The sequence below is a fragment of the Pongo pygmaeus genome, chromosome 13, assembly GCF_028885625.2.
Source record: "Pongo pygmaeus isolate AG05252 chromosome 13, NHGRI_mPonPyg2-v2.0_pri, whole genome shotgun sequence".
NCBI classification, from domain to species: domain Eukaryota; kingdom Metazoa; phylum Chordata; class Mammalia; order Primates; family Hominidae; genus Pongo; species Pongo pygmaeus.
Window position 1 is genome coordinate 77,948,635 of NC_072386.2, and position 23,736 is coordinate 77,972,370.

Here is a 23,736-nt window from a genome sequence, read left to right on the forward strand (position 1 = left end):
TGAGCCACCATGTTTTCTTACTACAAATGAACTTTGTGGGGTTTTTTTTTCTTGTCATGAAAGTGATTCCTGATCATTTCAGAAAATTTTGTTAAAATTATGCCTATAATCTGGGCACATAATTGCTTTTAAGGAAGCCGACTTGTGTCTGGAACGACAGATGGCACCAGTTGCTGAGGTGGTCTGCGGGCACCAACAGGAGGCGCCACAGCACCCCGGGGCTCCTGCAGACCTTTTTGGACATGGACACAGATAGGAGGGAGTGGAGCTGGGCCCTCGCTGCTGGGATGTGCAGTTTAAAACAATAAGATCATACTCTACATGTCATTTTGTAACTTGACTTTCTTTACTTAACTAGCATAAATCTGTATCTATATCATCACATATATGTTTTTTTTTTAAATTAATTATTTTTAAAGACAAGGTCTGGTTCTGTTGCCCAGGCTGGAGTGCAGTGGTGTGAACTTGGCTCACTGCAACCTCCACCTCCTGGGCTCAAGTGATCCTCCTGCCTCAGCCTCCTGAGTAGCTGGGACTACAGACACGCACTACCACGCCTAGCTAATTTTTGTATTTTTTTTTTGTAGGGATGGGGTTTCTCCATGTTGCCCGGGCTGGTCTTGAACTCCTGGGCTCAAGCAATCTGCCAGCGTTGGCCTCCCAGAGAGTTAGGATTGCAGGCGTAAGCCACGGCGCCTGGTGATCACATGCATTTTATTCTTTATTGACCATGCATGGATCTGCTGTAATTTTAACAAATCCCCTCTAGTTGGGCATGTGAGCTTTTACTCCTGTTTCCCTGCACATTGGCATTTTCGTGCCGGGTCCTAGTGAAATCTGCAGGTGACTACAGTTTTCCCCCTGCATGGACAACTTTCTTACTGTGTCTTTGCCTGTAGTTTGGTTCTTTGTGGGAGATGGTTGCTCCCTTCAGTGGGAGGAGATGATCTGGGACTTGGTACCTCCCAAGCTCACTTGGCACCCTGTACAGCACAGGTGCCAAACAACTGTGAATGCCAAGTGGAGTTTTGTTTCTGCCTCTGTCCCTATAACAGGTCCTTGTTGGTGGCTTTGACCCTTGTCTGTGGCTCTGTGTGGCTGGTTCTGAGCTCGTGCCTGTCGCGAGTCCTGGACTGCCTCTCTGTGGGCTCATGGCTCTGGACTCTGCAGACAGTGTCCCAGGGTTGTCCTCCTTTAGTGGTCTTGCAGATTTAGGATGTCAGCAGGATCTTAGAAATTCCTTGCCTTGCAGTTGCAGTGAGTTGAGATCGTGCCACTGCACTCCAGGCTGGGCCACGGAGAGCAAGACTCTGTCTCAAAAAAAAAAAAAAAGAAAAGAAAAAGAAGAAATTTTGTGTCCTGACTTAAAATGAGGATTATGTCTAAACTTAGATCATAAAGTGACTTCCAGGGCTGTTGTGGTGGAATCTAAAGGACATTCTGAGAGTTGTGTTGGGAGAGGAGAGGCACGAGGCAGGACATGTGCATTTCTTGCCCCCTCCTTTGTGCTTGGCCTGGTGCATCCAGTGTGGTCCAGGCTCGCTGCAGCTCCAGCAGCTCTGTGAGGCGGGAGCGTCATCTCGTCTGTCCTTAGCGCCAGTCCAGGGTCCAGTCCTTGCCTGTGGCGATGCTCGTATGGCGGAGCCCAGGATGAGCCCTGCGGTCTGCGCCGGCCTGTGTCTCCCTCCACGTTCTTTGATAATCAACATGCTCTCGTTTTCCCCTGATGTTCTCGGTAGGAAAAAACACCCCAGAGCGCTCGGGGTTACCGAAGGGCTGTCTTCTGTACAAAACCCTCCAGGTGCAGATGTTGGACCTGCTGGACATCGAAGGCCTCTATCCTCTGTACAACCGGGTTGAGCGATACCTGGAAGAGTTTCCCGAGGAGAGGTGAGGTCGGGCGGTCCCCGTCTTGGGCAGCCCTGAGAGGAGACTATGGGGGTGGGCAGGGTAAGAACACGCCTCCCAAGGCACAGCTTCCCAGGAGGATGAAGCATGCCGGCCACTTCCCGCCCCAGTCCTCTGCTCCCAGGCACCCAGGCCTGCTCTGGAATGTAGTGCCTTGTGAAGGAGGAACAGGGTCACTTGTTTCTAGAAAAGAAAGCACTTCTGTAACCCTGCTAATTCGAAACCCCAAGTTGGGGCCGAGCCTGCAGAGGGCAGTGTTGCTCCACAGCTGAGCAGCGCTCCTGCAGGTCCTTCTGTGTTAGCCGAGCCTCTGTCCTGGGCTTTCAGTGCGAGTCACTGGGGTCCACACCCGCGGTGTCCAGTTGGGGCCAGGATCCTCTTCCTTCCTCGCTGGTCTTCCTTGCGTCTCTGACGCAGGATGCTACTTGTCATGAACAGGAGAAGGCCCAGCTTCAAGGCTCCCTGGTTCTAGTCTTGCTAAGTTCTGTTAAAAACCTTGATGTTTAACATGAGGGAGATAGATCTGTTATGGGTTTTTGAAAACAAAATGTGTGATGTTTAGTGGTGCTGGGCTTTGTAGACTGTGTTAGCAGTTTAAGAAACAACCTCTGTGCGGCTTTGTCATCCTGTTTTTATTTTGCTTTCTTCTTCAGAAAAACCTTACAAATAGATGGGCCTTATGATGAAGCATTTTACCAGAAGCTGCTTGATCTTTCCACTGAGGATGACGGGACAGTGGCCTTTGCGTTAACGAAGGTTGGCAGACCCATCCAAAAACTTGCTGTGTGATCCTTAGATTCTTAGCACTAATCTGTTTTTTTTTTTTTTTTTCCCATTACCTACCCCTGAGGTTTAAAGCAGAAAACTTGGGATCAAAAAGAAGTGGCTGAAGTTTCTCCTAGATGAACCGGGGCAGGTGGTGGTGCATTGAGGTTTTAAGGGGAATTTCCCTTGGTTGAGTTCTGCCCTAGACCGTTCCTGGTGGGATCAGGCCCCAGGGGCGTCCGATCTGCAACCCATCTGCATGCCTTCTCAGCAGCCCACAACAGGCTCTCTGCCAACCGTCCCTTGCTGCAAGGCCCTCGCCAGGGCCCTGGGACCCCACCTCTGCCTCTGCCCTGCCCCTGGCTGTATGCGGGCGGCTTGCTTCCTTTAGAACCGAGGCCAAGGGACAGCCTGCAGGAGTCTCTTAGGGAAGAGGACTGGCCCTGTACTTCGTGGGTCTGTGAAATTCAGGGCTCCATGAGCTTGGATAGGAAAAAGATGGCATCTTCATTTTCACTAAGCTGTACCTGGAATTTAGCATTTCTTTCCATTACGAATGTGGCAATGAGCCTGTGGGTTCATCAGGACCCAGGAGTTTGCCACTAAGAGAATAAAAAAACAGACTTTCCGTCTCACACTGTAACTGCAGACACTTTGAGATGTGGTTTATTCATCACTGCATTAAATGTTACATATTACTATGGAATACATTTGTTTTTAAAAATATTTTGGCTCAGCACTTTGGGAGGCTGAGGTGGGAGAATTACTTAAAACCAAAAGTTGGAAGCCAACCTGGTCAACATAGTGAGACGCCCATCTCTACAAAAGAAAAATAAAAAAATTAGCTAGACGTAGTGGCGTGTGCCTAGAGTCCCAGCTACTTGGGAAGCTGAGGTAGGAGGATGCAGTCAAGGCTGCGGGGAACTGTGATCATACCGCTGTGCTCCAGCCTGGGTGACAGAGCAAGCCCCGTCTCAAAAAAAAACATTTTTTTTTTTTTTTTGGTATTTTACGTTTTTGCCACCTGTATTTTATATTACACATTTTAAAATGTTATCCTGGGCTGGGTGTGGTGGCTTACGCCTGTAAACCCAGCACTTTGGGAGGCCGAGGCAGGCGGATCATGAGGTCAGGAGATTGAGACCATCCTGGCTAACATGGTCAAACCCCGCCTCTACTGAAAATACAAAAAAATTAAGCAGGCGTGGTGGCGGGTGTCTGTAGTCCCAACTACTTGGGAGGCTGAGGCAGGAGAATCACTTGAACCTGGGAGGCAGAGATTATAGTGAGCCAAGATTGCACCACCGCATTCTAGCCTGGGCGACAGAGTGAGACTCTGTCTCATAAAAAAAAAAAGTTATTCTGAGAGAAGCCCATAGGCTTTACTAGGCTGCCAAAGCCGTTACAGGACAATAAGCAGTGAGGAAACATGTTCTGGAGCGAGCTGACGCTCCTCCCCACATGTGCATGCACCGCTGCCTGGAGCCCTGGGACCCACTTGCCCTGTCCCGTTGACATGTCTGTGGCTCACACTTGGGAAAGAGCCCTCAGTGCTTTCTTTAGTTGGGGCTGCAGCTGTCTGTTTTGAGGAGAACTGAGGATGTCTGGTAGACCCTCAGGTGAGCCTCTGATGCAAAGGGCCACAGGGATGTTAGCAGAGGCCCAGGGCAGAGTTGTCATCCTGGTGAGGAGAGTTCCAGGTGGAGCCCTGGGGTGAGAAGAAAGCAGTGGCACCTGCTTCACGCTGTCTGCCACTTGGGTACGTTGATTTAGGTATAAACAGCAGTGTGGCGGGTTTTTTCCTAAGAGAAGAAACAGGACTTTATTTCCTTTTTGTGTATTTCTGTATTTTTCAGTTTTCTACAAAACAAGTATGGATTACTTTTTAATTTTACTTTAATCTTTTAACCTTATATGTAAATGTAGTCTTGTAAGCAGCTAAAGCAGACATCACTTAACTAGCAGAAGGGTTAAAATAAAGACACTGAAACAACATCAAATGCAGGTGCAGAGAAACTGGATCTCTCATCTGTTGCTGATGGGGATGGAAAATGACACAGTCACTCTGGAAAACAGTTTGGAAGATTCCTATACACTAAACACGCAATTACCCTGTACTTGCGCTCCTGGGCATTTATCCCAGAGAACTGAAGACTGACACTCACCAAAAAACCTGTACAGAAATGTTCACAGCGGCCCTCTTTGTAACAGCTAAAAACTGGAAACCACCCACATGTCTTTCCACGGTGACCTCCAGTGGGTCAGACAGACTGCATTGATACCACAGAACTCTGCTCAGCACCAAAAAGGAACAGACTCTTGCTAAACAGCCCAGGTGGACCTCCAGAGGGCTTTGTTAGTGACAAAAACCAATCCCCAGAGGTCACACTGAATGATTCTGTGTGTATAACATCCCTGAATGACAAAAGATTTGTGGTTGCCAGGGGTCGGCAAGGAGGAAGAAGGGAGGTAGATGTGGTTATAAAAGGTCAAACCAGGGGATCCCTGTGGTGATCAAACTGTTCTGTATCTTGACTGTGGTGGTGGATGCATGAATCTACATGTGATCACACACACACTCTCACACATACACACTCGCATATATGTAAAACCCGAGATATCTGAGTAAGATTGTGGATTGTGTCAGCATCACTCACCTTGCTGTGATATTGTAGCTTTGCAAGATATTACTGGTGGGAGAAACGTGGCTTGAGGTCTTTCCGTGCTGTCATAGAAGGGCCTGCCCTTTTTCTCTTGTAGGAAGTTAGCTTCTGGTAATTGAACCTGAAGAGGGTAGTTGTGAAGCTGAAGCTGGGGAGTAGGCTGAGGACATTCCTTCCTACACAAAAGTTCTTGCACTCATATTGTTTATCTAATTGAACCCTGTAGGCCGGGCACGGCAGCTTACGCCTGTAATCCCAACACTGTGGGAGGCTGAGGCAGGTGGATCAGTTGAGACCAGCCTGGCCAACATGGCAAAACTCTGTCTCTACTAAAAATACAAAAATTAGCCAGGCATGGTGGTGCATGCCTGTAGTTCCAGCTTACTTGGGAGGCTGAGGCAGGAGAATCGCTTGAACCCGGGAGGCGGAGGCTGCAGTGAGCCAAGATTGTACCACTGCACTCCAGCCTGGGTGACAGAGCGAGAGTCCATCTCAAAAAAAAAAAAAAAAAAATGAAAACTGTGTACCTCTGAAGAAAAGAGGGAATATTGTCTTCATTTCAATGCTCAGGAGACTGAAGCCCCCAATAACTCTTGCTTTTGTCTGTTGTGTAGTATCTGGTAGCAGGGGTCAGCATACATTTGTAATGTCTGGTCCCTGTTGCAGGTACCCGGCCTGGCCACTGTAGCTCAAAAGGAGCCATGGAGAAAACATGAGTGGGGCTGAGTTCCAGGAAAACAAAAACAGGAGGTGGTGGGCTGCATTTGGCCCCCAGCCCATAGTTTTTTGACCTCTGTGTACTTTTACTTATTAGTTTTTTTTATGTCATTTTTTGCTCTATGTGTTTGGAAGTTACTGCTGTTTCTCTCCCTTTTGTGGTGTCTTGTCCAATTTGATCCTGCATATTTAAAGTCTAATCAGTTATTTCATACTCCCAGGCCACACACAATATAAGGACTTGGGACACTTAATTCCAGTTGTCTCTCCAAACTTATGTGCAGTATTGTTTTGTATTCTGTTTGTCTTGGTATTTTTTTTTTTAGTCATAATTTAGAGTATTATTTTACACAGATGTTTGTTTAGATTTATCCATGTGTTTTTCCATATCACTGCCAAACATTCTTGTAGCTTAGATCTTTCTCCATTTTCCTTTTTTTCTGTAACAACTTTATTGAGGTATAATTTATATACCATACAATTTACCCACTGAAAGTGTTCAGTGCAGTGGTTTTGACTGTATTGAAAGATACATGCAGTCATCAGCACAGTTGATTTTAGATTTTGATCACTTCGGTAAAAACCCTGTACCCTTTAGCTATCATCCCATTGTCTCCCCATGACCCCCAGCAACTACCTGTCTACTTTCTATCGCTGTAGACTTGTCTCTTCCAAATATTGCATATAAACAGAGTCATTGAATGTGTGGTCGTTTGTGGCTGGCTTCTTTCACTTAGCCTGATGTCTTCAAGGTTCATCCATGTTGTAGCATGCATCAGTACTTCATTCCTTTACATGGCTCAGTAATAGTCCATGGGGTGGACCTATCCACTCATCCATTGATGGACATTTGGGTTGTTTCCGCTTTTTGGCTATTATGCTCAATGCTGTTATCAATATTTGGGTACAGGGTTTTTTTGCATGGACGTGAGTTTTCACTTTTCTGGGGTAATACACCTAGGAGTGGAATTGCTAGGTCCAGTGGCACTTTTATGTTTAAATTTTTGAGGACCTGGGCAGACTTTACCAAAATTGCTGTACGGTTCGATCTTCCCACCAGCAGTGTATGAAGGTGTCTTTATTTTTTTCACATCTTCAGCAATACTTGTTATTACTTGTCCTTTTGATTTTAGCTGTTGTCGAGAGTGTGCAGTGGTATCTTGTAGTTTTGATTTGCATTTCCCTGAAGACTAAGAGCATCTTTTCATGTGCTTGTTGCCCACTTATATATCTTTTTCAGAGAAATGTCTATTCAGATCCTTTGCCCACTTTTTTTTTTTTTTTTTTTGAGATAGAATCTCTCTCTGTCACCCAGGCTGAAGTGCAGTAGTGCAATCTCAGCCTCCTGAGTAGCTGGGACTAACTATAAGTGCACACCACCATCCCTGGCTAATTTTTTGTATTTTGTTAGCGACAAGGTTTCACCATGTTGCCCAGGCTGGTCTTGAACTCCTGAGCTCGAGCGATCCACCCACCTCGGCCTCCCAAAATGCTGGGATTACAGGTGTGAGCCACCGTGCCCAGCCCCCTTTGCCTACTTTTTAATAGTGTCATTTATCTTGAGAATTCTTTGTATATTCTGGCTACTAGACCCTTAACAGATACATGATTGGCAAATATTTTCTCCTATTCTGTTAGTTGTCTTTTTACTTTCTTGGGAATATCTTAGATGCACAAACATTTTTAATTTTGTTGAAGTACAGTTTAGTTTTTCTTAGGTTGTTCATACTTTTGGTGTCATATCTAAGAATTCATTGCTAAATAAATCTAAGGTCATGAAGATTTCCCATGTTCCCTTTTAAGAGTTTTATAGTTTTAGCTCTTACAGTTAGGTGTTTGATCCATTCTGAGTTAATTTTGTATGCGATTTCAGGTAGAGGTCCAACATCATTCTTTTTTTTTCAGAGACAGGGTCGGGTCTTGCTCTGTCACACAGGCTGAAGTGCAGTGGTGTGTTCATAGCTCACTGCAGCTTCAAACTCCTGGGCTCAAGTAATCCTGCCTCAACCTTCCCTGTAGCTGGGACTACAGGTGTGCACTGTAACGCCCAGCTCCAACATCATTCTTTTGCATGTAGATATACAGTCGTCCCAGCACCATTTTTTTTTTTTTTTTGAGACAGAGTCTCGCTGTGTCACCCAGGCTGGAGTGCAGTGGCGCGACCTTGGCTCACTGCAACAACCTCTGCCTCCCGGGTTCAAGTGATTCTCCTGCCTCAGCCTCCTAAGTAGCTGGGACTACAGGCATGTGCCACCACGCCCGGCTAATTTTTTGTGTTTTTACTAGAGACAGGGTTTTGCCATGTTGGCCAGGCTGGTCTTGAACTTCTGGCCTCAAGTGATCTGCCTGCCTCAGCCTCCCAAAGTACTGGGATTACAGTTGGTGAGCCACCGTGCCCAGTCAGCACCATTTGTTGAGGAGACTATTCTTTCCCCATTGAGTGATCTTAACATCCTTCTTGAAAATCAGTTGACCATAGATGTATGGGTTTATTTCTGGATGCTTAGTTGTTGTTCATTGATCTATATGTCTGCACTTATGCCAGTACCCTGTCTTGAGTACTACTGCTTTTTAGTAGGTTTTGAAATGGAGAAGTGTGAGTTCTCTAACTTTGGTCTTTGTTTTCAAGATTGTTGTGACTATTTGGAGGCTCTTGTAATTCCATATGAATTTTAGAATCAGCTTCTTCTACAAAGAAGCCAGCTGGGATTCTCATGGGGACTTAAGGAATCTGTAAGTCACCTTGGGTAGTAAGTCTTTTGATCTATGAACATGGGATATTTTTCCATTTATTTAGATCTTGGTTTTCTTTTGACATTGTTACTTAGTTTTCAGAGTATAAACTAAGGTTTTATGCTTCTATGTTAAACTTATTTCTAAAATATTTTCTTTTTAATGCTGTTGTAAATGGAATTGTTTTCTGAATTCCATTTTCAGATTGCTCATTACAAGTGTACTCAGGTGTAGAAATACAATTTGATTTTGTATATTGATCTTGTAGCCTGCATCGTTGCCGAGTTTGTATGTTCTAATAGTTTTTTAGTGGATTTTTTTTAGGATTCTCTCTATTTAAGACCATGTGTGAATAGAAATAGTTTTGCTTCTTCGTTTCCAATTTGCATGCCTTTGATTTATTTCTCTTGTGTAATTTCCTGACTAGAGCCTCCAGTACAATGTTGAATAAAAATGGTAGGAGTAGACATCCCTGATTTGTTCTTGGTCTTATGGGGACAGTGTTCAGTCTTTCATCGTCATGTATGATGTTAGTTGTTTTTTGTAGATTCCTTTATCGGATTGAAGAAGTTCCCTTCTCTTCCTGATTTGCTGAGTGTTTTTATTCTGAAAGGGTGTTGGATTCTGTTAGATGCCTTTTCTATATCATTTGAGATTATCATGTGGTTTTTGTCCTTTATTCTGTTAATGTGGTGTATTACATAAATTTATTTTCGGGTGTTAAAACCAACTTTGTATTTCTGGGCTAAATCCCACTTGGTCATGGCATCTTCTCCTTCTTATATGTTGCTGGATTCAGTTTTTGATTATTTTATTGAGAATTCTTATATCCATATTCTTAAGATAGTGTGTAGTTTCGTTTTCTTGTGATATCTTTGTTTTTGGGATCAGGGTGTAACACTGGCCTCATAGTCATAGAATGAGTTGGTGTTCCAGCCTCTTCTATTTTTTGGAAGAAGTTGAGACGGATTGGTATTAATTATTCTTTAAATATTTGACAGAATTCACTAGTGAAGCCATCTGAGTGGGCTTTTCTTTGTGGATAGTTTTTTGATTTTTAATTCATTATCTTTAATTGTTATAGGTCTAATCATATTGTCTGCTTTTAAGTCAGTTTTGGTAGTTTGTGTCTTTTTAGGGAAGTGTTCAGTTTATCTAAGTTTTCTAACTTATTGGCCTACAGATATTTGTAGTTTTCTTCCTCTTCTTGAAGAATATTCTTTAGAAGCTATATTAGTGAAGGGTTTTTGGTAAATTCCCTCTGTATCTGAATATATTCATATTTTGTCCACAGTTTTGAAAATAATTTTTTATCTGGGTGCACAGAAGGGGTTGATTGCTGTTTTTTTTTTTTTTTCTTAATAGCATTTAAACATTTCATACAACATCTGGTTTTTGCTGTTAAGATGTCTTCTGTTAGTCTGTCCTTGCTCAGTAGGTGATCTGTCTTTTCTCTCTGGCTGCTTTTAAGGTCTTCTCTACTTCTTTCTTGTCCTTTTGACATTTTAGTGCAATGTGATTTGGATGTGCTGTGCTTTATATTTTTCCTGTTTGGTGTATGTTATGTTTTCTCTATTTTTGGATTTATGTCTTTTATTAGTTCTGGAAAATTCTCATTTTCTCAAATATTTTCTCTTCTCCATTATCATATTCACTTCTTCTGGGACTCTAATTTGACCTATGTCAAACCTTATTTTATCTCCCACGCATCTTAACTGCTCTTTCATATTTTTCATCTCTTTGTCTCCTTGTGCTACATTCCAGGTGCTTTTCTTTTTTCAGCTCTATCTTCCCGTTCATTGATTCATTCAGCTGTGTCTAATCTGCCATTTCACTTGTTTATTGAGTTTTCCATTTCACTAGTTCTTTTTTTGTTTTTGAGATGGAGTCTCGCTCTGTCACCCAGGCTGTAGTGCAGTGGTGCGATCTTGGCTCACTGGAAGCTCCGCCTCCCGGGTTCACACCATTCTCCTGCCTCAGCCTCCCGAGTAGCTGGGACTACAGGCGCCTGCCACCATGCCCAGCTAATTTTTTGTATTTTTAGTAGAGATGGGGTTTCACCGTGTTAGTCAGGATGGTCTCAATCTCCTGACCTTGTGATCCACCCACCTCGGCCTCCCAAAGTGCTGGGATTACAGGCGTGAGCTACCGCACCTTGGCCCCATTTCAGTAGTTCTATCTTTAATTTCTCAAAGTTCTATTTGGTTTGTTTTCACATCTCCTTGGTATTTTTTTCTAGTTCCTTGTGGCTTGTCTATTTCAAAATTCTATCTTTTATTTCTTTAAGCAATTTATGAAGTTATTTTATATTCTGATATCAGATACAATAAAACCTTGGTGGTAAAAAAAAAAATCTCTTATTTTGGCTGACTCATCCGTGTTGCCTTGCTTGATTTTGTTTGCCTTGTTGATTTGTTTGATCTTAATCTATAGGCATCCTGGAGACCCAAATAGGGGATGCCTTCTTCCAGAGAGGATAGGGATCTTTGGCAAAAGGGAAGCGTCTCTGGTTTAGATAGATCCTCTACCCTGTGGCTTATTCCTAGAATCAGTGCTGATAGTGGCACTGGACTATAGGACAGCTCAGCCTTCCCAGTTGCTTCATGCTCAAAACTCTAGTTGCAGCTCTTTGTGGGTGGGTGGTGAGAAGAAGGGGTTGGGTTAGGGATTTTCCTTACCTTATGCAAGCCCAACAATACGTTAAAAAGAGCAGTTTCAGGGATCTAGTTGTTTTTAGAAGGGCTGTTGGATGTCCTCCATAATCCTGTCTCTTTAGTGTGTTCACACCACTGTTAGTTACTTGGGTGTTGATATTAATTTGTTGGTATTAAAAATAACGTTGACATTCACATTTTTGTACATCTACCGTTGTGCACTTAACATAGCATTTCTGTAAGACAGATTTTTAGATGTAAAATTGCAGGGTTTATTTTTGGTAGATCCTGTCACATTGTCCTCCCCAAAAGATTTTACTAATTATATTTCTTCTTGCAACAGTTGAAGACAGTTTCCCCATGCCCTTGCGAACACTAGATATTACTAATATTTAAATTTTTTATTTTAATTTTCTAAACTCTAGCTTCATTAATCATTGTGAAATACTAGCAAATACAGAAAAGTACACAGAAAAAAATATACAACCCACTGACTTGTCACAAAGTAAAAATTCGTATGGAACCACCACTTATATTTGGACATGGAACACTGGCAGTGATCAGAATTCCTGTTGTCCCATCCAACCAGACCTTTCTCCTTCCTCCCAGGATTAACTGTTGTACTGACTTACATCCCTGTAGTTTAGTCTGTCCTGTTTTTGAACTTGACTTATGAGATCATGCTGTATATATTCATGTCTCCTGTTTTTTTTTTTTAGCTCTGTGTAATATTTATGAGATTCACCTTTGCTAGTGCACCCATTGCCACATTTCTATTTACTTTATTGCCACATTTCTATTTACTTTAGAATGATCCATGAATGGATATACAGTAAGTCCTTTCTCAACATCCTTGACAGGTTCATGGAAACTGTGACTTTGAGTGAAGTGACCTATGCAGCAGGTCCTCAAATAACATCATTTTGTTCAATGTTGTTTCATCATAATGATGAGAAAAGAAATGGCTTTGTTTTTATTTTTGTTTTTTTGAGACAGAGTTTCATTTCATCGTCCAGGCTGGAGTGCACTGGCATGATCATGGCTCACTGCAGCCTTGACCTCCTGAGCTCAGGTAGGTGATCCTCCCACCTCAGCCTCACAGGTAGCTGGGAAGCACAGGTATGTGTCACCACACCACACCTGGCTAATTTCTTCCTTTTTTTTTTGGAGATGGAGTCTTGGTCTGTCACCCAGGCTGGAGTGCAGTGGTGTGATCTCAGCTCACTGCAACCTCCGCCTCCTGGGTTCAAGTAATACTCAGGCTCCTGAGTAGCTAGGATTACAGGCACCTGCTAATTTTTGTATTTTTTAGTAGAGATGGGGTTTCACCATGTTGGCCAGGCTGGTCTGGAACTCCTGACCTCGTGATCCACCCGCCTCAGCCTCCCAAAGTGCTGGGATTACAGGTGTGAACCACTGTGCCTGGCATGCCTGGCTAATTTCTTAAATGTTTTGTAGAGATGCAGTCTTATTATGTTGCTCAGGCTGGTCTCGATCTCCTGGGCTCAAGCAGTCCTCCCACCTGGTGTCCCAAAGTGTTGGGATTACAGGCATGAGCCACTGTGCCTGGCCTAGTTTTGTTATACATTGTTTGGCTTCAAGTCACAGTTTCCCAAGAACCTAGTGACAACATTAAAGTTATACATTGTTTGGCTTCAAGTCACAGTTTCCCAAGAACCTAGTGACAACATTAAGTGAGGACTTAGTGTACTACAATTTATCTGTTCTGCTGTTTTATGAACATTTGGGTTGTTCCTAGTTTTTGGCAGTTATGAATATTCTTGTACAGATTTTGTGTACGTGTACACACATTTCTCTTGGATATATCCCTAGGAGTGGGATTTCTGGGCCACAGGGATGAGTATACTTAGTTTGAGTAGCTACTGTAAAACAGTTTTACCTGATTATGTTCCCTGCAACTGGTTAGGAGTCACCTGTGCTCCACACCATCTCTTACACTTAGTTGTGGGTCTTCTCAATTTCAGCCATTCTGGTGTGTGTGTAGTGGTATCTTGTGATGAGATTAAGTACCTTCTCATATGTTTACTGGATTTTTCCTTTTGTGATCTATTTAAGTCACAATTTAAGTCTCTTGTTCATTTTTTTGGTAGAGTTGTCTTTTTCTTATTGATTTGAAGGCATTCTTTGTATATTCTGGATAGAAGCCCTTTGTCAATTTTGTGTCCAGTAGGTATCTTTTCCCACTATGTAGCCTATATAGCTTGTCTTTTGCTTTTTTTTTTTTTTTTTTTTTTTTTTTTTTGAGACGGAGTCTCTCTCTGTCGCCCAGGCTGGAGTGCAGTGGCGTGATCTCGGCTCACTGCAAGCTCCATCTCCCGGGTTCACACCATTCTCCTGCCTCAGCCTCCCAAGTAGTTGGGATTACAGGCACCCGCCACCTCGCTTGGCTAATTTTTTGTATTTTTAGTAGAGACGGGGTTTCACCGTGTTAGCCAGGATGGTCTCGATCTCCTGACCTTGTGATCCGCCTGCCTCGGCCTCCCAAAATGCTGGGATTACAGGCGTGAGCCACTGTGCCTGGCCCATCTTTTGATTCTTAATGGAGTCCTTATAAGAACGGTTCATAATGTTAAGGTAGCCTAATTTACCAGTCTTTTTCCCTTTTAAGAAGTCTTTCTTTGCCTTAAGGTCCTGAAGATATTTTCCTACCATATCTTTAGAAAATTTATTGTTTTGTCTTTCACATTTTGTTGGGTGACTGTCTGAAACTGATTTTTGAAATGGCAGGAGGTGGGGTTTTATTTTCTTTTCAAATGGAATTGTCCTGGCATCACAGAAATTGTGAACGCTACAGAGTCATAACAAGCTTTGATATCTGACAAATCCTTCTGTCTTCTTCAAGCATATCTTGGCTGTTCTCGACCTTTTGCATATCTACATGAATTTGAGAATCATCTCACTCAGTTCTGCAGGAAAAGCACAAACAAAACTGCTGTCCCACAAAAATTAAAAACTATAAAAAAAAGCCGCTGGGATTTTCATGGTGTAGCATTAAAATAATGATGAATGTTGAAATCTATACAATACTGAGTCTTCCAACATGGACATTTAAACTTTTATATATATATATTATTCTGATAAAAATGTTTTATGGTTCTCTTCAGAGAGGTCTTATATTAATTTCACGATATTTGATGGTTTTAGATGTAAATGGCATCTTTAAAAAGATCTTACTTTAAAAGTGTTTGTTTTGATTATGCAGTAATGTGATTGTTTTTCTATTTTGACTTTGCATACATCAACTTTGCTCACTTATATTAATCCTAACGATTATAGTTTCTTTTGGATTTTCTTTATATGTAATCATAGTCTGTGAATTTGATGTTTTCCCTTTCCTTCCCAATCCTTATACCTTTCACTTCTTTATTTTACTTCACTTTATGTAGTTAATTTGTGATAGTATGAATTTTAGTCTTGTTCCAAATCTCAAAAGCATTTTACCGTCAAGTAAATTGTTTAATGTAGGTTTTTTTTCCTTAAGTGGCTGACATCAGATTAAAGAAGTTTGTTCCCTTCTTTTCCTGATTTATTAAGAGGATTTTTTAAAATCAGGAGCAGATGTTGAACTTTATCAATGCCTTTTCTATTTCTATTGAGATGATCATATGATCAAAATATTTTCTGTTAACGTGGTTAATTATGCAATTTGTTGTGATGTGTTCTTTTTCTGTATGATGATAATTGGGTTTGCTAATATTTTGTTTAGGGATTTTGGCAGATGTTTATGAGTGCTAAGAACTGTGCTTTCTCTTTTTGTAATGTCTGTGTTCAGCCTTGGTGTTGAGGCCTAGACCTGCCCATAAAACACTTAAAAGATGGTCTGTTTACTCTTTCTCTGTTGCCTGGTAGAGGTGGATTAACAACGGCAGGGTTCAGTGGCTCATGCCTGTAATCCCAACACTTTGGGAGGCCAAGGTGGGAGGATCACTTGAGCTCAGGAGTTCAAGACCAGCCTGGCAACATAGCGAGACCTCGTCTCTACTAAAAATAATAAAAAATCAGCCGAGTATGGTGGTGCATACCTGTAGTCTTACCTGCTTGAGAGGCTGAGATGGAAGGATAGCTTGAGCCCTGCAGGTCGAGGCTGTAAGTGAGCTGTGATGGTACCACTGTGCTCCAGCCTGGGCAACAGAACGAGACCCTGTCTCAAAAAAAAAAAAAAAAAAAGGAATGGTATTATTTCTGACTTAAATGCTTTGTAGAATGACCTGTGAAACCAGCTAGGCCCCATAGTTGTCTTTGTAGGAAAGTTTCAAATTTTAGTAAGTTGTATTTTTCTAGAAATTTTTTCTGTTTTATCTATGTTTTCAGAATTTTGGCATATGATTTGTTGGGTAATGTTCTTTTATTATCTTTTCATGTTTTATAGGGTCTGAAGTATGCTCTTTTATTCCAGATGTCTGATATTTGATTTCTCTCCCTTCTCTGCTACTGTCTGAATGTTTTACCCTCCCACCCCCCCAAATTTATATGTTGAAATCCCAACTCCGAAGGTGATGGTGTTAGGAGGTGGGGCCTCTGGGAGGTGATTAGGTCATGAGGGTGGAGCCCTCATGATTTGAATTCAGGCCCTTATACAAGAAACCTCAGAGCGCAAGCCAGCCCCTTTCACCATGTGAAGTGACAGTGAAAAGAGGGCTGTGGATAAGGAAGTCGGCTCTCGCCAGATAGCAGATCTACTGGCGCCTTGGTCTTGGATATCCCAGCCTCTAGAACTGTGAGAAACAAGTTTCTGTTGTTTATAAGCTACCAGTTTTGGACATTTCGTGATAGCAGCCTGAAGGGGCTAGGACACTCCCTTAATCATTCCCACCAAGAGTTTAGTTTCCTAAGAATCAACTTTTGATCCATTTGTACTGTATGATTGTTTTCTGTTTGATTAATTCTTGATCATTTCCTTTTTTCCATTAGGCTAATTTGTTCTTTTTGTAACTTCTTCCTGATGTGCATGCTTATCCAAGTTTCAGCACCTTCTTTGTTCTAAAATGTGCATTTAAAGCTATATAGTCCTCTAAAAATGGCTTTGGCCACATTCCACAAGCTGTACTTTCAATATTCAATTAAAATATACTCTTGATAATGATGAACATTTCTTCTGTGACCCATGGAAACATTTAGAAGGGAATTAATTAGTAAGCATGTGAGGGATCTTGTTATCTTTTTTGTATTGATTACTAGCAAAATTGCACTGGAGTGAGAATAGAGTCTAAGTGATCCTGTGGCATTTGTTGAGATTGCCATTTGATCTTTTGAAATTTTTTGTGGCTTTATTAATTTTTAAAAATACTGCTTCTATGTGTGCTTGAAAAGGTAGTGTCTTCTCGGCTGGGCAGGGTAGCTCACGCCTGTAATCCCAGCACTTTGGGAGGCTGAGGTGGGTGGATCACCTGAGGTCAGGAGTTCGAGACCAGTCTGGTTAACATGGTGACACGCCATCTCTACTAAAAATACAAAAATTAGCCAGGTGTGGTGGTGGGCACCCGAATCCCAGCTACTCGGGAGGCTGAGGCAGGAGAATCGCTTGGACCTGGGAGGCAGAGGTTGCAGTAGTCCGAGATCACACCATTGCATTCTAGACTGGGCAACAAGAGTGAAACTCCATCTCAAAAAAAAAAAAAAAAAAAAAAAAAAGAAAGAAAAGGTAGTGTCTTCTCAGATGTTGGGTGTGGCATTTTAATCTACATGTTAGGCTAAATTGTTTTGTTCAGATCTGCAATCTTAATGATTTTACTGTCTGCTTCTTCCATAAGAAGGATGGCCAGAAACTTTCCATGATCATTTTGAATTTGCCTATTCTTATTTATCTTGAGGCTATACTGTTAGGTGCCTCAGAGTTAGAACTGTTACATCTTCCTGGTGAATTAAAATTTTCATTTTGGTGTCATTTACCATTTCCTTTAAATTTTTTTTATTTTTTCTTTTTACCATCACACAATATGTCCATGTAATCATTTATCATTTTCAAGTGTCCCTTATCTCTGGTTATACTTTTTGTTTCCTTGGACTGATTGTAATGGAACTTCTCTAGGTTCTTTGGTTTCATATTTGCACTATGTATCTTTTTCCATCCTTTCATTTTTAACCTTCTTTTTTTGTATTTAAAATGTGGCATATAATTGGGTTTGGCTTTTTATTCATTCTGACATTGTCTTTGTTGTTTTATTAGACTTACACTAAAGCTTAAACTTTAAAAAATTTTTCTTACCTATTTTAGTTTTCTTTTTTTTTTTTTTGAGATGGAGTCTCACTGTCACCAGGCTGCAGTGCGGTGACACTATCTTGGCTCACTGCAACCTCTGCCTCCTGAGTTCAAGTGATCCTCCTGCCTCAGCCTCTTGAGTAGCTGGGACTACAGGCGCCTGCCAACACACCCAGCTAATTTTTGTATTTGTAGTAGAGACGGGGTTTCCCCATTTTGGCCAGGATGGTCTCCATCTCTTGACCTTGTGATCCTCCCGCCTTAGCCTCCCAAAGTGCTAGGATTATAGGCGTCAGCCACCGTGCCTGGCTCTATTTTAGGTTTCTATTTCTTTTCTCTCACAGTCTTTTGGCTTATTTATTCATTTATTTATTTTTTTGAGATGGAGTCTTGCTCTGTTGCCCAGGCTGGAATGCAGTGGCACGATGTTGGCTCACTGCAAGCTCCACCTCCTGGGTTCACGCCATTCTCCTGCCTCAGCCTCCCAAGTAGCTGGGACTTCTGGCTTATTTTTTATTCATCATTCCATGTCCCTGCTCTGCGTGGAAGTTGTAGAGGCCTTTTTTTCTAGTGGTTATTTTAGTTATTACCAGCAAGCAGTTGACTTATTAGAGTCTAATATTATTTAGTACTTTTACCCTCTTCTTGGACAAGGCAAAGTTCTTAGAGTACATTTTACTGCTGCTCCTGACTTATATTGTTGTTGTTGTTGTGTATTATTTTAAACTCAAGGAGACATTATTTTTTTTATTACAGGCATTATTCATTTACCCATGTATTTATTTCCTGCATTGCCCTTCATTCTGTCCTGTATCTCTGAGTATATATATATATATATATATATATATATATATGGGATCATTTTGTTCTTGTCTGAAGAGCACTCTTTAATATTTCCTTTAGTGTAGGTCTGCTAGTGATGAGTTCTTAATTTTTGTTTCATGATATGTATAAATGATATTTTTGGAGGCTTTCTAGAATCTGTGGCTTGATGTCTTTTTTTCATTTTAGGAAAATATTAGCCTTAATTTTTTCTTGTTTTGCCCATTTCCTGTTTTATTTATCTTTAATTTGTATTTATCTTTATTTTAATTTTTGTAAGAGATGGGGTCTCTGTCACCCAGACTGGAGTGCAATGGCATGATCATAGTTCATCATAGCCTCAAACTCCTGGGCTCAGGTAATCCTCCTGCCTTAGCCTCCTGAGTAGCTGGGACTACAGAAGCATGCCAGCATGCCCATCTTTTTAAAATGTTATTTTATTTTTTAAGAGATGAAGTCTTGCTATGTTGCCCAGGCTGTTCTCAAACTCAAGGCCTCCTGCCTCAGCCTTCCAAAGTGCTGGGACAGGCGTGAGCCACTGTGCGTGGCCTTTTTCCCCTTTTCTTTTGGATTCTAATTACAAGTATGTTGGACACATTCTCCTAATTTTCTATTTCTTGTAGCCTTTGCTGTATATTTTCTAGATTGTATCCTTTCCATGCTTCATTCTGAATATGTTTTTGTGGTCTGTCTTCCAGTTTAGCAATTCTCTTTAGCTTTCCCATTTTCTTACCTTCTGCCTTGTTCCTTGACCCCGAGTTATTACCTCTCTTTGTCCAACTCGTATCATCAGGTAACTCCGTTTAGAAAACTAGTTAATGTGGTAGTGTTATGCTTCCTAAATAACATTTGCATTTTAAAAAGAGTGAATAATGTGGGAATTGCAGGTGTTTTGGAAGAAACAGTGGAAGAGATTTCAAACTCTTCAGACCATAGTAGTCAGCTGCCTCCTCAGCTTATGCCAAAGGTTGGTTTTGCCAGTTCTCCACCTAGAGCTACAGCAAGGATAACTGTTCCCTTCTTGTAACCCTAGCTATACCACCACGAGGGGAACCACAATTAGGAGAAATGCTAGTTGGTCTTCTGTCAATCATTGTTACATTGATTGAAATTATCCCCATCCAATCTGCATGTCTTCAGGTTTTTCTCATCTGCTGTTTAATCTGTTGAATTCTTAATATCTATTTCTGCATCTTTTTAGTTCTAGAATCTCTGATGATTCATTTTTATCATTTCCAGTTCTCCCTGAAGTTCTCAGTTTTGTCTTATATTCTTTGATACGGTATGTGTGTCTGGCACCTCCAATAGTTGGAATCCATGCATGTGTGTTTCTTTCCACTATTGTGGGTTTTTCTTTTTTCATGGCATCTTTTTCTTTTAATAGACTTTTGTTTTTTAGAGCAGTTTTAGGTTCTCAGCAAAATCAAGTGGAATGTGTAGCTTCCCATAGACCTTCTCCCCCATTGTGGTTTTGTTTTTGCTGGTTTCCATTCATGTCATCTTTTCTTGTGTGTGCATAGTTTTGCTTGTGTGCTAGAAATTGTATTCGAACAATTATTTTAGAAGTAACTTGAGGCCTAGGATCATACCTTCTTCCAGAGAGAATTTTAGGTTTGCTTCTATCAGCGGCCTGGGAAACACTAGCAGCTGGAGTCATTTTAATCCAGTTTTGATGGTTTGGTCTCTTTGAAGTAAAACTGAAATGTCGACTTTGGCTCACTTCTACCCTTTTTTTTCTTTTGAGACGGAGTCTTGCTCTGTCGTCTAGGCTGGAGTGCAGTGGCGCGATCTCGGCTCACTGCAAGCTCCGCCTCCCGGGGTCACGCCACTCTCCTGCCTCAGCCTCCCAAGTAGCTGGGACTACAGGCGCCCGCCACCAAGCCCGGCTAATTTTTTTTTTTTTTTTTTTTTAGTAGAGATGGGGTTTCACCATGTTAGCCAGGATGTCTCGATCTCCTGACCTCATGATCTGCCCGCCTTGGCCTCCCAAAGTGCTGGGATTACAGGCGTGAGCCACTGTGCCTGGCCTCACTTCTACTCTTAAAAGGGCAGTATTTTGGGTACTAACCCAAAGAAGGGGGGTCATGATGGTTACTGTCCCCATAGCCCTGAAGGTTGGTTAAAAGTTCCTCTCAGCCAACAGTGGAATTATCACTACCCTCTCTTGATAAAGCAGACCCAGATACCTTTTGTCCTTCCCTATTCTAGCAGTTCTTCCCTGGCTTGTTAGCTCTGCCTTCAAGGAGACATTTTGTCTAGCTTTTTAAGTTGGCTTCAGCAGTTGGGTTAGCCTCAACCACCTAGTCTAGCATTACATGAAGTGGAAGTCTAACCTCTTCATTTTATGACACACATTCACACACACACACCAAAATCTGATACCAAAATCTGAGGATGCTCAAGTCTCCCAGTTAAGTCCTCCATATCTGCAGATTCTGCATCTGGAGGGCTGTGTGTGTGTGTGTGTGTTTGTCCCCATCTGATGACTAGAAAATATTTCATTGTTGTAATTTGCATTTCCTTGATTTTAGTAAGATCGAACATCTTTTCATATATATATATATTCCTTTTGTCAATTTATGTGGTCCACTTTTGGGGGTAGTTTTCTTTTTTCATATTGATTTCTAACACTTTATATATTCTTAACATTGATAGTCTGTTACATGTTGCAAATATTTTCTCCCAGTCTTTATCTTTTGCCTTTGAATTATGAGTGTATTATATAAAAGCTTTTTATTCATTCATTTCCTTATTTATTTGAGACGGGGTCTTGCTGTGTTGCTCAGGCAGGTCTTGAACTCCTGGGCTCCAGTCAGTGATCCTCCCTCCTCGGTCTCCCAAAGTGCTGGGATTACAGGTGTGAACCACTACACTTGGCCCTGCTAAGGCTTTTTAATTTTATGTTTTCTTTCTTTCTTTTTTTTTGAGACAGTTTCGCTCTTGTTACTCAGGCTGGAGTGCAATGGTGCGATCTTGGCTCACCGCAACCTCCACCTCCCGGGTTCAAGCAGTTCTCCTGCCTCAGCCTCCCAAGTAGCTGGGATTACAGGCATGCGCCACCACACCCGGCTAGTTTTATATTTTTAGTAGAGACAGGGTTTCTCCATGTTGGTCAGACTGGTCTCAAAGTCCCAACCTCAGGTGATCCACCCACTTCAGCCTCCAAAAGTGCTGGGATTACAGGCATGAACCACTGCGCCCGGCAATTTTATGTTTTCAAATCTGAGAGTCCTTAATGGGTTCTGGGTTTTGCCTCTTAGAAAGGTTTTTGCAGTACACTAAGGATGTGGTACATGTTTTACACTTCTTTCTTATATTTAGTAATTCTTTTGGACTGGGATGTTTGTGTACTCTGGGAAATAGCTAATTTCCTAGCTAACTGAATAGAGTGTAAGGATAGGAGCTGTTCATTTCCATCTTCTGTGAAAGGTTTTCTCAGGCCCCAAGAATAGTGTGCGGGCCTGAGCTAAATCCGTGCTTTGAGGTTCTCCCCACTCCCTCCCATCCAGTCCTGCCCTTTGGAAAGTGCAGCTTGGATGTTTTCGAAGGCCAGATCCTCCAGGTTATATGCAATTGAGGGGAGCAGTTAAAAGGGAGACAGGAGATGATGGTCTGTCATCAGTACAAATATTGAGGCCAGTGATGTGTGAAGCCCAATTCCTTTTTTTTTTACAACTGTTTATTTTTGTGAAAGCGAGAGCTATGCCATCTAAAACAATCCAAACCATATATGAAAGTCCAAAGAAGGAAGAGGAGAGAGTGCCTCACATTCTGCTCTGTAGAGGAGACAGTTGTGAGCATTGTGGTGGCTGTTCTTCACCTTTCTCCCTGCCCGCGTCACACACATATGCACGTGTACGGCTTCACGTATGTCGACTCTGATAGTGTGGTGTGTGTTGAGCTGTCCCTGGTCAGTATGGACAGACCCACATAGCTTGGAGCATGTGTTGAAGAGTGCAAATGTCAAGCCAGCGTACCGGGTTTGAGTCCCTGCCTTGCCATTGACGAGCAGGGCACGACAGACAAGTGATCTCTGTGTCTGTTGCTTGCCTGTAAAGTGGGACGCCGGCCGTGCTGCCCTGTCGGGCTGCTGTGAGGGTGAAGCAAGTTAATAACACACGCACAGCCTGTAGAAGGGTGGCCATCTGCCATTGTCTCTGGTGGCTGTATGACGTTCTGGAGGGAATGTCGTTCTAAGCGATGCCTTGCTGAACACCCCCTGCACCCTTGCAGGTGTCGAGTGATGCTCACTTGATACTCTGAGTGTGGCCAACATGTGGGGCTCAGGTGGCTTACTGCTTTTTCTTCCAAAGGCCGACTGTGGTGACCTTGCTGAAGACAGATCATCCCTCTCAGGGTCTGGAGTCGGGGTCCCACACTGCTTGCCGTGAGAGGTCAGGGGGCAGTGCTGGCCTCTGAGCAGCCCCGTGGCGCTGAGGGCTGGTCCAGGTGCTCTCACAGGGTGACCTCCTGACGCCCCTGCTCACCGTGGCCCTCGCTCCTAATCCCACCCTTAGGTTCTGAGGCAGGAAGCAGTTCCCGCACTTGGCTACTGGGAAGGAAGGTTGTGTTGGGGGCAGAGGCTTCCTGTGTGACCTGGAGGTGATCTTTCCCACCCCTGCAGGTGCAGCAGTACCGCGTCGCCATGACTGCCAAGGACTGCTCCATCATGATTGCGCTGTCTCCCTGTCTGCAGGATGCCAGGTGAGGCCGCCACTGCAAGGCATGCAGCCTGGGTCTAACGGGGTTTTATGGACAGTTGGTGAATTGTTAATAGGATAGTTGGTTTCCCCATATTTAGAGACTCCATGACGGAGTGACATAACTTCCTTGGCCTATGTGACATCATGGGGCTTACTAACTCTCGCCCTCTAGAAGCTTGTAATTCAGTCGAAAGACAGATTTATGGAGAATTACTTAAAAGGATTGTTAGTACATTGAAAGTTACTGTTTTCTAAGAAAATACTCCCAAGAGCTCAGAAACAGTGTGGACAGTGAGCTGCCCATTCCATTCCCTCAAAGAAAGCCAGCCCCTGAGATGTGTGGGTACCTGTGGCCCTTGTTCCTCGGTCTCCCACAGTGCCAGCATGGCACACCTGCCTTTTTACCACCACAGTCATTTGAAAGCCTGTGAGGCGCGCATTCATTCTTCTGCTTCCTCTTCTGAATAACCAGCCTATGTGCCGCCCCTCTCCCTAATGTCACTAGTTTTGTCCAGTCCCCTCTGTTTCTGGGAATTCAGGATGAAACTGAT

The 23,736-nt window shown here is 42.6% G+C and overlaps 1 protein-coding gene across 1 annotated transcript in view; it reads left to right on the plus strand.

The window, feature by feature from the left end:
* IPPK (inositol-pentakisphosphate 2-kinase) overlaps nucleotides 1-23,736 on the plus strand; it is a 61,798-nt gene that overhangs the window by 33,596 nt on the left and 4,466 nt on the right. The window contains exons 10-12 of the mRNA XM_054502638.2: nucleotides 1,740-1,890; nucleotides 2,562-2,664; nucleotides 23,107-23,186. Coding sequence (XP_054358613.1) covers nucleotides 1,740-1,890; nucleotides 2,562-2,664; nucleotides 23,107-23,186 — 334 coding nt within the window. The remainder of the gene's footprint in view (nucleotides 1-1,739; nucleotides 1,891-2,561; nucleotides 2,665-23,106; nucleotides 23,187-23,736) is intronic.